The sequence below is a fragment of the Acanthochromis polyacanthus genome, chromosome 17, assembly GCF_021347895.1.
Source record: "Acanthochromis polyacanthus isolate Apoly-LR-REF ecotype Palm Island chromosome 17, KAUST_Apoly_ChrSc, whole genome shotgun sequence".
Lineage (NCBI taxonomy): Eukaryota > Metazoa > Chordata > Actinopteri > Pomacentridae > Acanthochromis > Acanthochromis polyacanthus.
Window position 1 is genome coordinate 28678433 of NC_067129.1, and position 14930 is coordinate 28693362.

Here is a 14930-nt window from a genome sequence, read left to right on the forward strand (position 1 = left end):
AAAGATCATGATGTCAAATTCCCAGAAACAGATGAATGGATGAAAACCTGGAAGTGAGAGTCCAAGTGGGCAGATATCAGTCAGAGAGAATAAAATGTGGACTTTCAGCTCAGAATCAGAGTCTGTGTTCATGAAGCAGCCTCTGTTTGCTGCATGCTGCTAAATTACAGGAAATCTAATCAATAATATGATGGAACTCTTCCAGCTGGGACACAATCGGAGTGGTTTCATGATCAAACCTGCTCAGTCATCGTCCTGATATTGGACAGAAATGCAGAAAACCTCATTTTACCAGATTTTCTCATCAAGTTCCTCTGACTGGAACCAAACTCTACATTTTTAAAGCTTCTCTTGGTGCCAGAAAGAGGAAAATAAGTCATCATCTCAGGGTGAAAATAAATATTTTGTGGTTGGTGGAGAATCAGAATAGACAAAAACACTGAGATGTTTGGACCAAACTTCCACCTTCATAGAACTGGTTTGTATTCTTCCATCACAGCAGGTTGAACCTTTGAAGACCAGACGTTCACATCAATGAGAAGATTAAACTTCAGGACTGCAGATATGTTATTTATCATTATTATTTCAGACATCCATCCACACACTGATATGAAGAAAATCTCATAGAAAGTCCTCATGATCTTCTTCCTTAAGAATTCTTGACTCAAAAATTAATGTTAGCTTTGAGCCCAGATTTTACAGGAGATCAGCTCAATATTCACACCTTAAAACACATCAGTGAAGTTGGAGAGGCTCAGACGTGGAGCATTCAGTGAACTGAGGCAGAATGAGCCATGTGGATCAGAGGTCGGTTTCTGGTCCAATCAGAGCTGCTGCTGCCATGATGGATCAGAGGTCTGGTTCTGGTCCAATCAGAGCTGCTGCTGCCATGATGGATCAGTGGTCGGGTTCTGGTCCAATCAGAGCTGCTGCTGCCATGATGGATCAGTGGTCGGGTTCTGGTCCAATCAGAGCTGCTGCTGCCATGATGGATCAGTGGTCGGGTTCTGGTCCAATCAGAGCTGCTGCTGCCATGATGGATCAGAGGTCTGGTTCTGGTCCAATCAGAGCTGCTGCTGCCATGATGGATCAGTGGTCGGGTTCTGGTCCAATCAGAGCTGCTGCTGCCATGATGGATCAGAGGTCTGGTTCTGGTCCAATCAGAGCTGCTGCTGCCATGATGGATCAGCGGTCGGGTTCTGGTCCAATCAGAGCTGCTGCTGCCATGATGGATCAGCGGTCGGGTTCTGGTCCAATCAGAGCTGCTGCTGGACCTTTGAGGACTAAACTGGATTCATCTTCAGTTTGTCACCTCAACATGATGTGATGAAAACAGAAAAACAAACTCTCTCTGGGCTCCAAGGCTTCAGCTGACATGTTTCCAGGACACTTTGTTCTCATCAGCTCAATGTGCTGCAGGTAGAGAAGCTCAACAACTTTGACTGCAGCTGGAAATAGAAAATCAATGGAAATATAATACTGCACTGACACAAACATCCTGAAACTTACTGCACACTCTGCAACCTGACATCAACTTCCAACGGATCATGGGCCTGTTTCACAAAGCAGGTTTAGTGAAAACTCTGAGTTTGTTAACTCTGCTGGTATTCTCATCGAGGGTGTTCCACTGCTTCCTGGTCTTGGATTAACATATGCCCTAAACCTGGAGCATCTAAACTCTCGAAGACATTTGAGGTCTTCCAAAGACTTTCTGTTGGACTAGACTCACTGCACCCAAAACCAACAGCCAAATTCATGACACTCAAAAACAAACTCCAGCTGTTCCAGCCATCAACGGTTTTAGTTCCTCTTCAGCGACGTCATACTTTCCTTGTTGTTTTGTTGTTGATTGATGCTATAGTGACTCTGATGTTTCAAAGAGAGCTGTGGAGCTCAATGGACATCACCCACTAATAAATCCATTGTTCCTTTGTTAATTGTCCTTGTAGGCAGGTGTAGGTGGAGTTTCTGATAAATGTTTTCACTGTGAAGCTTTTATCAGCTGCAGGTCAGAATTTGTATTCTGTAAATTGCTGAAATGTTCTATTATTTCATCTTAAATACAAAAACTTTGTTTTGTTATCATGCTCTTGGGTATATTTACTTCTGCTAAAACACTCAGGTGTTCTGTTCAGCACTTTAAGATCAAGTCACAGGTTACTTTGATCTATTTTACACTGTAAAAAGCTTACTGTAAAATGTACAGTACCGAGCTGGCAGCAATTGGCACGTAAGCTGCTGTAGAATAATTTACAGTAATCTTACTCACAGTACCTATGTTGTTATTTACAGAATTAATTATCTTACTGTAAATGCAGTCACAGTGACATGACATTACTGTAACAAGCATTACTGTATTATTTTTATACTGTAAATTAATTAGTTGGAAAATATTACACACTGCAAAATAAACACACTGTTCTTGTCACAAAAAATCATTTATTTTCTCACTTCACTCAACTTAAACATTTTCCATTATAATTCACACACACACACACACACACACACACACACACACACACACACACACACACACACACACACACACAAACACACACACACATACTATGTTTTTCTATCATTGTGGGAACTTACCATTGACTCCCATTCATATCTAACCCCTAACCCTTACCCTAACCCTAACCTTAACCAAACCCTAACCAAAACAATGGCTAACCCTAAAGAAACATTTTTGCACTTCTACTTTTTTCAGTAACAACAACATGGCCAAGAAAACACTGTTTGAACTTGTGGGGACCAAAATGAGGTCCCCACAAGTGACGTTTGCTTGGATATTCCTATCGTTGCCCCTATAATTACACGTCCACACACACACACACACACACACACACACACACACACACACACACACACACACACACACACACACACACACACATGTTTGTTTTTCTATACCGGTGGGGACTTACCATTGACTCCCATTCATATCTAACTCCTAACCCTTACCCTAACCTTAACCATCACCAAATCAATGCCTAACCCTAAACAAACGTTTTTGCACTTTTACATTTTTTATTAACAACAATATGGCCAAGAAAGCGGTGTTGCCACCCGTGGGGACCTCATTTTAGGTCCCCACCGTAAGACAAGTCCCCACCTTTATAGCAAATAGTCAGGTCAAAGTCCCCACCAATATAGCAGAAACAAGTACACACACACACACACACACACACACACACACACACACACACACACACACACACACACACACACACACACACACACACACACACACACACACACACACAGATGTGTGCTCCAATGTACACGGTTTAAATTGAACTTTTATCCATTAACGTTACTCCTTGGCTAACTTCTTAACATGATCAACAAATGTAAAATCTGAACTGTCAAATTTTCATCAGCAACTAGTTTACTAAAGTTCAGTACACTGACTGACTAGTTAAGGAGAGCGTCTCTTTCATTCTATCTCAGTTACTGTTGGACACACTGGACCATTACCTGATGAAGCTACTTCAATTTAAAGTAAAATTACAAAATAAAGAAATGAATTACTTGCTTGGAGTCACAAACAAAAAAAGTAGAATCGTGATGAGTGAGGTCCAGGAAACAACTTGTTGGGAATAAAACAGGCGACCATCAGCAGACACCTTTAAAGTTCAGGAGAATGTTAAGATGGCGACTCTTCTTAATGTTGTTGGTTGATGCAAAATTGTACTACTGAAAGTTCCAGCTCAAAATGACTGTAATGTGATTGACAGTAAAAATATACTTACTGTAAATTTGGCCTCTCAGTGAATTTTACCCATAATGCATTGCAGATCTACAACAACTTACTGTAAACAGACTCTACAGTAGATATTTGGTCATTTTACAGTAATATTACTGTAAAAACTACAGAAACTTGTTCCAGTGTGGGTATGATGTCATCAGCCTGGCTGTGACATCACTACAGTCACTCTTGATCTCAGAACCTCATTGGAAACTGAATGACGGCATTCTGACATTAAAAGTGTGAAAACAAATGTTGATTCCAGTTTATTGTGTAATCTGATGAAATCATCAGAATCAGTTTGACTCTTTGGTCCTTTTAGAATAATCTTCATTATTGGGTCCATTTCACAGCTGATTGTTGTCAAACAGACTCATTTGGATTGAAAAACATGTTTGAGAATCACAAAATACAGATTTTATGAAAGAAATGAGATTTCTAATTTGGATCAAATCTAATTCCTTCAGTTAACTTGCTGGAACTAAACTAAGAAGAGCTCAACAGTCGTGTTTTACAAAGAATGAACTCCTCATTAAAGCTCCAGCAGCTGTATGCAGCTTTTTAACGTCTTCTATAATAATTGACTTAAAGACTAAATCTGTGAATGTGATGAAGTGAGTGAATAAGTGGGTCGGTGTGTCGACAGAACGCTGTTAAAATCCAGTTTGAAGCTTTAAAAAGCAGAAGAACGAAACTAAGCTGCTTCCTGTGGTCCAGTGAAATGCTGACGTGAAAGATCATCTTTCATTTCTCTGTTTTTCTGTCCAATAGAAAGTGTCTGTAAAACAGAGTTCTCAGGACTTTCACTGCTGGATTCCTCACGACAAAGCTTTGACATCATTAAATGTGGAGAAAGTTTCCACAGAACTTTGAGTCCATTTGTTTGCCTGTTACATTTTTTAAAAAAAAGCTGAATATTGAAATAATCAGCCTGTAAAATGTGCTCTTATTGTGAAAGTCTGCCTGCTGCTTCCTCATAGGTGGAGTCCTGACTGGTTCCAGGAAACAGATCATCTTTCTGAGCATCCAGGAGTGGACTGTAAACTTTCTTCTTCAGAGCATTGAATAAAGTGTAAGTTTGCTTTGTTTGCTGCTTTAACTTCAGTAATGTTGCTGTTTGTTTCTGCTCTGTCATGTTTCTACATGTTCACTTCTTATTTCAAATCAAATCAAACCTTTCTTGTCGTTGTATGACAGTGCAGACACATTTGGGAGCGCTGTTCCATCTGGTGCATCACAAAACAATTTAAAGAATAAAACAGAAGCAGAGAGTTTAAGAACATGAATATAATGATGTAATAAAATAGAATAAATTCAGAAGAAGTGTAGTGGAGAATGTTTACAGTTACTGTGCAGGTTGACAGTTGTTTCACTGCTGCATGTTTATTGGACGGTTTGTGCTTACAGTTGGATTGATGTGCATAGTTTTTAAATCATGAGTGTTTGTGTTCAGAGCACTGATGGCTGTAGGGGAAAAGTTTTCTCTGATTCTGTTTGTCTGGGTTTTGTGAGACATTGGCCAGAGGACAACAGGTTGAACAGGTGGTGACCAGGGTGAGGTGAGTTTCTGATAATGTTTGTGGTTCTGTAGAGGTAGATGGTAACGTCGTGTAGGGAGAGCCGGTGATCTTCTGGGTGGTGTTTATTACTCTCTGCAGAGCTCTCCTGTCTGTTGCTGTGTGCCCAGCGTACCAACCTGTGATGGAGTTCACCAGGATGCTCTCCATGGTGGCTTTGTAGAAGGACACCAGCAGCTTCTCCTCCAGGTTGTTTCTCCTGAGCGCTCTCAGGAAATGGGGTTGCTGCTGGACCTTCTTCACCACCGCTGCGGTGTTAGCAGTCCATGGGAGGTTGTTGGTGATGTGGACACCCAGAAATCTGAAGGACTGGACCCTTCAAACACAGACCATGCTGATGGTCGGTGGGGCTGGGTCAATGCTGTGTTTGCAGAACTTCAGGATGAGTTCTTTTGCTTTAGTGGTGTTCAGTGTGAGGGTGTTCACTGAACAAAACGCTGACAGATTCCATCTGAAATGAGCCCGACCACGCTGGCATCATCCACAACTTGATGATGGTGTTGGAGGGGTGGGGTGTACAGAGAGAACAGAAGTGGACTCAGTACACAGCCCTGTGGGGAGTCGGTGTTGACTGTGATGGTAATGAGTCTTGGTGTGGCATTACCCTGGACAGGTGTGTTCAAGCGGTATCCTTGATGAATTCTTTTAGACATATAGTGCTGCTTCTGCTTCTTCCATGAGAATCCAGTAGTTCAGATGCACTGTCCAGATCTTGGGAGATGTTTGGTGTCAGTTTCTCCAACACTCACAAAGCTTCTCCTGAATGAATCATTACCTGGAAAAGCATCTCTGGCAGGTGAACTTGCAGCATCAGTTCCTGATCAGGATCATTAGTTTCATCCTGTTCCTCCTTCACTCCATAGCTGATGTCCACCTCCTGGTGTTTGCGTTAACAGTCTACCTGGGCAGGTGTTTCTGTAGTTGTGTGAGTGCAGGCAGAGCATCTTTTGAGGCAGGATTGTTGTTCTACCATGACTTCACCACCACCTACACCTTCTTTCCTGCAGACAGCTGTTGTTGAGGGAATTTCCTCTCTGCTTTCTCGTCCTGCTGTCTCTGCTCCTGTTCCTGCTCACTTCCTGCCAGGGTTGTGTTGTTGATGAATTGTTTAAAGGCGTTCTGTAGATTCCCACAAGCTCTGCTTCATGGGACTGAACTGATAATAAGAATCCCTCTATTATAGGGCTGGGTATCAATCTAAAAGTTTCGATACCGGTACCAATACCGATACCTTCACTTCGATACCGGTTCCTAAACGATACTTTTTTCGATACCAGTTTTAATATATACTCTAACAGAATGAAAATTGCATTACACAATACTTTTCACATCTTGAGTTTAATTTTCCAGTGATTTCCAGTGCAAAAGAACATTTGGAAGCAATGTACAGTTCAGTACATACTGAGCCACCTTCACCCCCGGACCCTTCCTGGCCGACCCGGAGCCGGTCCCGGTGCACCGCCGCGAAGGAAATGCGCCCAGCGGGGGACGGCTCGTACCCGGCGAGAGGTCCCGCGAGGGGATCCTCCCGCACCGAGCGGCCGCCCCTGGCCCGCCGAGTTGAATCCCCCGGGCGGACTGCGCGGACCCCACCCGTTTACCTTTTAACGGTTTCACGCCCTCTTGAACTCTCTCTTCAAAGTTCTTTTCAACTTTCCCTTCAGGTACTTGTCGACTATCAGTCTCGTGCCGGTATTTAGCCTTAGATGGAGTTCACCACCCGCTTTGGCATGTACTGCACCGCGCACTATTGGCATCCATTTTACAAAAGTAGAGCCACGTTTTAGACCTCAGAGGCATCTTTTCCCACTTCGACGACACGCTACACAACTGCAGTCAATTCGATGTACCTAACGTGAAACCCGTCTGTGAATGGGCAGCATATTTTTTTCCGGCTTGCCGCAATCACGTGTAATGTTACAGCCAATCACAGGTTTGCTTTATCATAATCACGTGATAAGTATCGGAACATGGAACCGAAAGACGAGGCTTATTTCGATACTCATTACTGCCGAAACATTTCGGTTGGTGCCATTAAAGAACCGAAGTTCGGTACTCAGCCCTACTCTATTACTGTTTTTCAGAGGGCTGCTTTGTGGATCGTATCAAAACTTGGGTCCATGTCTTTTTAGCTCATCCAGTTCCTACACATCTGTCAGCTTGCTGTGGTGATGCATTCAGGGGAAACCTGACTGGGAAGTTGTGGTCAGGGTGTAATCCATGTGATTGTAATGCTGGTTGAAAATGTCCTTATTGTTTCCCTGTGTGCCCCATAACTCTGCATTAGTTTTTTTAACTTTAGTTTTGTATTATTGTGACCTGCAGCTACATGTAGTTCAGAAAACATCACCAGTTCACTTCTGCTTTCATAGTTTCAGTTCATGGGGCTCAAAGATGGAACTTTGACTTCTTTTTATATTTCAAGTCACTCAGAATCAGAAAAACATTAAAACGCTACAGAAAAAAATACCCATCAACCTACTTTTTTTCAGACATTAAGTTTGATTGAGTATTATTATTATGATGATGATAATGAAAGATAATAATCTGAAATGTTGACGGTTATTTGTCATCATATCATTGATTGAGGATCTGCAGTGTTGGACAGTAGATGAAATAATGTGAGAGTCTGAAGCCAGACATGATGGATAAAGTCAGAGACAAACAGACTCCTGATCAGCTCCTTCATCAACATGTGAATGTGTAGAAATAAAGGACAGAGTGAGGCTGTGGTCAGAGAGGAGGAGCTTTCTTAGTCCTCAGCTGTTTCCAGGAAGCTGCTGCAGCTTCATCATGTCTCATATTAACGTCATCTAAAGGTGCAGCAGCTGATCTTTGCTCTTTGTGTCTCAGAGTGACGGCAGCCTGCAGACACAGAGGAGGATTTTCTCTCAGACCTGGTCCACACAGCAGAGAGCTGCAGAGGAAGAAGCTGAGTGAGTGGAACTTTGGTTCTCTTTGATTCAGACAGAAAATGATTCAACCTGAAGGAAATTCTTGTTCATAAAACAAAACAAGTCGACAGTAAAGCTGCAGTTCCTCCATGAGCTCAGATCCTGCTTGGTAGTCCAGACCTCAGAGCTGTTTTCATGCTTCAGCCTCCATTTGACATCCAGTCTGATGGAAATCAGCATCAGTTTGCTGCTGCTGTGTAGAAATCAGCTGATCACAAGAGTCCATCTAAAAGAACAGAAACAGACTGAAAACACTGATAAATAGTCAAATAGAGCAGAAAGAAATCCAAGAGAACAGCCTGCACTCCGGTCTGACTCTGGTCCTGGACTTGTTCTGTGAAGGATCAGAGTTCATGTTTTTTTGGAGCCTCTGTTGGTCAAAGTGTAATAATGTGGGATCATCTTTGTGTTGTGGTCCAGTGACTGCAGAGTGACTTCCATGAGTAATATTTAACAGACAGCAGTGAGCGCCCCCTGCTGGTTCCCCTCAGTGTTGCTGTCAGTGATCCTGTAGGATTAACTGCAGTCCTGCTGCTACACCTGCAGTGCAGCTTTTATTCCCACTTCAGTGTCAGCAGCATTGATCACATTTTAATGAGCTTCCTCCTCATTAAAGACATTAAACTCTATTTAATATTCCACCTCTACAGAGGGACTGTGCTGGAGTTTGTTCATAGACTCGTCCATCAGCCTCTCACTAAGTGCTTACAGTGTGAAGTAACAGCAGGAGTTCAAACCCTGGAAGTCATTTCTATGTGGTTGGAATCAAACAGGACACTTCCAGGGTTCAGCTTTGGCCTCTTCTCTGCTGAAAACATGGAGCTGTTCTGTTTCCAGTGTCAGTGTCTCAGTGCTTTGCTCTTCATGTGTTGTAGTGTTTTATTTCCAGCACCATGGTGCAGCGTCTGCATCAGTGAGTGTCTGTCAGGATGAACAGATCAGAGGATCCAGAGTTAAAGCTGGAGTGAGTGATTGTGATCAACAGTTTGTGTCAGATTCAGAGAATATCTCCTCACAGTCTGCTGGCAGTCTGTTCTGTGTTCGTACAAAGTCCTGCTCTGGAAATGGAGCTAACAACGAGGCTCAGAGTGACAACACAGCACCATTCCAGAGAGGCCTGTGCACAGGAGAGCTAGTGCACGTAAGAGCTCATGAACATTCATGCTGGTTCACAGGGAGATGGGGCTAGTAGGTAGGGTTGTCACCTTTCAGAAATGAAAATAAAGAACGCCCACCTCAGCTCCTCGGGGCCACAGTTCAGTAAAGTTGGAAAGATATTCAGAGAATCAGAATTCCGACATCAAAAACTCATTACATATACGTTGTCAAAACATAAACAATTCCTCTTTCCCATCGTTTTAAGGTAGAAAATGTGCTACAAGCCCAGTTAGGTCAAAAGTAGCTGTCTTTCAAGTTGAAGGAATAACATTGGTGTCAACAGGAACCAGTTGAAGGCTGTAGTGATTTTGGTGACACTACAGTGTATCAGAGTGAGGTTATTGAATATTTGTGTCTGTCTTTGCTGTTACAGTGGTTTTGCAGTTTGCAGACGGTTTCTGTTCACTCCATTTCATTTCATTTCATTTTATTTTATTTCACATATAAAAAAAAGAGCACAGAAGTTGACCGCTTCTGTGAAATACAAATGCATAAATAAAAACAATATGATGGAGTGTGACAGAAACCCATTCGGGCTTATGCGTTAGGCCACACCCCTAACAATAAAATACATATAACTACATACAAAGCTCATTCATAGACACAGAAGAAAAAGCCAGTCAAATCTACTGTATATTATTAGGTAAATAAACAAAATAAAACAGAAGATTGGCCATTTTCACAACCCATAACACAATATTAATTATTATGGTTTATATTTTAGGAGTAATTGTTTTTTTAGAATCTTATAACTACCTGAAGAGAAGTAACCTCCATATTCATTCCATAATTTAGCTCCTCGATATCCCAAAGAAAATTGTACCTTTTTATTTTTATTAAATTTAGGAAAATGCAAAGTTGATACTTGTCTTGTGTTATAGGAATGAACTTGGCATTTCTTAACAAAATATTTACAAAAGCAAGGGGGAGATTTACCTTGATTAATCATTTGCACAAAAGTACAAATTTGATAAATATTGATATCAAAAATATTTAACAATTTTAATTTCCAGAAAAGAGGGGCATTTGGTGCATCATAATTGGAGTATGTTGCTAAACGAACGAACAAAAGTCTTTTGTAGCAATAAGATTTTTTTAAGGTAACTTGGAAAAGTACTTCCTCAGACAATATTACAATACGAAAGATAAGGATAAATTAAAGAATAATATAAAGGTGGCATTACAGAATTATGAACATAATTTCGAATTTTCCTTAATATGCCAAGAGAGTTTGCAACTTTATTACAAACAATATCAATCTGGTTTCTCCATTGGAGTTTATCATCAAGCTGTATGCCTAAAAAAACGAACTGATGAAACTTTGACAATTTGATCATTATTAATACATACTTTGATTCTCTCAGAATTATATTTCTTATACCCTTCAAACACCATAAAACTACATTTTTTAACATTTAAGGACAACTTGTTCGCTTGAAACCATACAGAATACTTCAATAAATCTTCATTTAATTTACTAGTAAGAGTGGTTAGATCTTTAGCAGAGATTAGTAAACTGGTATCGTCTGCAAATAGGATCTGGACAGTAGAATTAGTTACCTTTGCTAGACCGTTAATATAAACCAAAAAAAGTAGCGGCCCTAAAATGGATCCTTGAGGAACACCATATTGCATACTGTTTGCATTTGAATCATAACCATCCATTGAAACATACTGTTTTCTATTTTTATATAATTATATAACCATTGATGAATATTTCCATGAAAACCATATTTGTACAGTTTATTCAATAGAATATCATGATGCACTGTGTCAAATGCTTTTGAAAGATCTAAGAATACTCCAACTGAAAATTCATTATTATTTATGGCTCTATATATTCTATCAGTTAACTCAACAAGTGCCATGCAGGTGGAATAATTCTTTCTAAATCCATACTAATATTGATAAATAATATTATGTACATTCAAATGTTTTAGCAATCTTTTATAAACCAATTTTTCTAAAACCTTTGAAAAACAGGGTAAAATTGATATAGGTCTATAATTAGAAAATAAACGAGAATCACCAGATTTGAAAAGTGGGAGCACCTTTGCTAATTTTAAATCTTGGGGGACAATGCCCGTTGTCATTGACAAACCACATATGTGAGCCAGTGGTTTACATACTGGAGTCACGACATCATTAATTAAAGAGGCACTGATGCCATCATGCCCTGGAGCAGAATTTTTTAACTTCAAAATTATCTCAGTAACTTCATTAGTATCGGGAGGGTCGAAACAGTCTATAGATGGAAAAGAGTTAATAATATAATCAAGTGGACTAACATTACTATTTTTAATCTTATCAGCTAAACATGAACCAACATTTGAAAAGTAATTATTAAAATGACAAGCAATCTCATATGGATCAGTCAGAACAGAGTCACCATCCACAAATGAGGAAGGAAACTTTGTTGCTGCCTTTTTTCTTTGTAATAATTCATTGATAATTTGCCATGTGTTTTTGATATTATTTGTAGATTTACTAAATTGATCACTGTAATAATTTTTCTTAGCAGATCTAAGCAGGTGAACAAACCTGGTTTTATATGACTTATAAGTTGCTAGATTTAATGGGGTTGGTGATGAGAGATACTTTTTATACAACTTATTTTTTGTTACTGAAGATTTTTTCAGTCCAGATGTAAACCAAGGTTTTTTTCCCTCTTTTCATTGACACAAGATAATATTGGAAAACATTTTGTAAAACATTCATTAAACAATTTCATAAAACATTGTATGCAAGATCTGGATTATTTTCTTTGTATACTTCATCAAACGAGATTTCCTGTAACATTTTTTGAAATTTTGACTTGTTAGATTTACTAAAATTTCTAATGTTTAGTGGAGCTTTATTTATTTCCTTAAAATTACAGTCGAAATTTACTATATGAAACACTGGTAAATGATCTGCTATATCTGTAAATATTAAACCGGAATTTGTTTCAAACTTAAATGAATTAATTAGAATATTGTCAATAAGAGTTGCAGATATTTTTGTTATTCTGGTCGGTTTAGAGATTGCTGGAAAAAAGTAATTTGCCTGAAGTACATTTAAAAACTCTTTGGTTGGATTATGAGTTTCAAAATTTAGGAGGTTAACATTAAAATCTCCCAGAATGTAACCGAATTTATCCTCCTTGTTTATCCTGTTCAGAATATTATTCATGCTATCATTGATAGACACCAATGTTATTTCTGCAGCAACTTTTGATCAAACTGGGCTTGTAGAATTTGTCTGTCTTACAACAATGGGAAAGAGGCATCATTTATGTTTTGAAAATGTATATCTAACGAGTCATTGATGCTGGAAGTCTGAATCTGTGAATATCTTTCCAATTTTACTGAACTTGGGGCCACTACCACCCAGGGAGTGGAACATTACTTTTGAAAAAAAGAATTTAGCCATGCTTCAGGCTTTAAGTGCTTTGTTAATACAGAACTAAGAATTTTGTATTCTTTTATGATCACAGGTTCTATCTGCAAAGAAGTGACATCATTTTAACCAGTGAAACCAAACTAATAAATGTAATGACCAACCAGTGTGCAATACTGGATTCTGCAAAAACATAAACCACTGAATGCAGAAAACTGTACAAAGAAATTCTCGACAGACTTCATCTAAATCTTATCCTAACACAATTAATGTATTAACTTATTTTGTATGTATACATGTATTTATTTATTTATTTATTTAGTACTGTTAATATAGCAGAGCTCTGAGTTAGATAGGCAAAGTCCATTTATTGATCACATATAGGCTATTTAATACATCCATCCATTCTCTTTACACCGCTTTATCCTCACTAGGGTCATGGGGGGTGCTGGAGTCTATCCCAGCTGACTCGGGTGAAGGCAGGGGACACCCTGGACAGGTCACCAGTCTGTCACAGGGCTACATATACAGACACACAATCACACTCACATTCACACCTACGGGCAATTTAGAGTAACCAGTTAACCTCAGCATATTTTTGGACTGTGGGAGGAAGCCGGAGTACTCGGAGAAAACCCACGCATGTACAGGGAGAACATGCAAACTCCAAGCAGAAAGATCCCAGGCCTGGATTTGAACCGGAGATCTTCTTGCTGCAAGGCGAAAGTGCTAACCACTATACTGCTGTGCAGCCCTATTGTATAGCCTAACTAGCTAAATGTGCTATCTCACATTATATGCTAAATGTGCAAATATAATATCAAAGTACTCTATCAAATATCCTAATATATTATGTATATTAGCTAAATATGTCACTTATGTTGATATAAGTATCATCTAAATATGCTAATTAGCTTAGCACAGGTAAGCAGTTGGAGTCCAACAGTCTTTAACAGATCTCACTGTTGTTGCTCATGTGGTGAACAGCAGCTCAGAGTTTCAGACCTTCTTGGACTGCTGGATGGTTTCCTCAACAGGGTTCTACCTGAGAACTCTCTCGTTCTGCTGGAGAGCTTCAGCATCCATGTAGACAACCACAGAGATATGAGGAGGTTCTACGTCCTCATACTGTTGTCTGACTGGATCCAGCTGATAGAAACACAAGATCAGAGTGGATCAGTGGAGGAGCAGCTGATCTTTTCCAGGAGGATCTGAGTGGATGAATGATGTTTGTTTCCTGTGCAGGTGAAGGTAGAAAGTGTGTGTGAGCTGCTGTGAGTTGAGCATCATGGATGAGTGTGAAGACAGAGAGGAGGGAGTCCCTCCCTCTAAAAGCTCTCTGTGTGGGGAACAGGAGAACCAGAGCAAAGCTCAGAGGTGAGACCACCATCTCTAACTGTCCAGGACTCTGCTGCATGTCAGAGCTCAGCATCACATCACTGCTGCATCATCATTGACAGGAATCCACCTGGACCTGGACCTGGACCTGGACCTGGACCTGGACCTGGACCTGGACCTGGACCTGGACCTGCATCCAGCTGTGTGTCCTTAAAGAGTGACTGCTCTAAGGCTCAGTCGGTTGAATTTAAAGGAGAACAACATCCTGCTGCAGAGGGGTAAGATGTTCAGAACTAAAACTTTTCAGTAAAGGTCAAATTATACCTTGACTGATTTTCCAGAAGTTCACTATTAAATGTTTCCTTAAATCCAGATTAGTTTTCATCGCATGTAATCAGAGCTTAGTGTCCTCTCATATATGATGCTATTATTATTATTAATGTTCTTGATATTAATCAGTCCCTCCAGGAATTTGTGATGTTGCGATCACACCATTTCACACGAATTCAATCAATCTACGCAAATTCTGCACAAACTTGCAATTATGGACACTCACTGCAACTTTTCTGCAATTTTGGCCTGTCTTCTGTGTGTTCCACCAATCAGAGCAGTCCCCAGTGCAAACGTAATGCACGTACATCACCAAATTCACTTCTTTGTTTTTGGTTTGAAGATGCAGACATGTCTTAAGCCACATGTCCACTGCTGCGTTTTTCCTGCAGGTAAACGTGCCGCATCTGAAAATTGCACAGATGGTGGGTGGTTACTTGC

The 14930-nt window shown here is 40.1% G+C and overlaps 2 protein-coding genes and 1 long non-coding RNA gene across 9 annotated transcripts in view; 2 read left to right on the forward strand and 1 right to left on the reverse strand.

Annotated features, from left to right (window-relative positions):
- Window positions 1–1456, forward strand: part of LOC127530708 (uncharacterized) — a 61908-nt gene extending 60452 nt beyond the window's left edge. The window contains exons 2-3 of the long non-coding RNA XR_007937391.1: window positions 856–903; window positions 1048–1456. This is a non-coding gene — a long non-coding RNA (uncharacterized LOC127530708). The remainder of the gene's footprint in view (window positions 1–855; window positions 904–1047) is intronic.
- LOC110972632 (NLR family CARD domain-containing protein 3-like) overlaps window positions 1–14930 on the reverse strand; it is a 204578-nt gene that overhangs the window by 99075 nt on the left and 90573 nt on the right. The gene's annotated exons all lie outside the window — the stretch shown is intronic.
- Window positions 8047–14930, forward strand: part of LOC110971795 (NLR family CARD domain-containing protein 3-like) — a 203123-nt gene continuing 196239 nt past the window's right edge. The window contains 3 exon segments of the mRNA XM_051937962.1: window positions 8047–8267; window positions 14067–14198; window positions 14282–14437. Coding sequence (XP_051793922.1) covers window positions 14110–14198; window positions 14282–14437 — 245 coding nt within the window. The 5' untranslated portion in view covers window positions 8047–8267; window positions 14067–14109.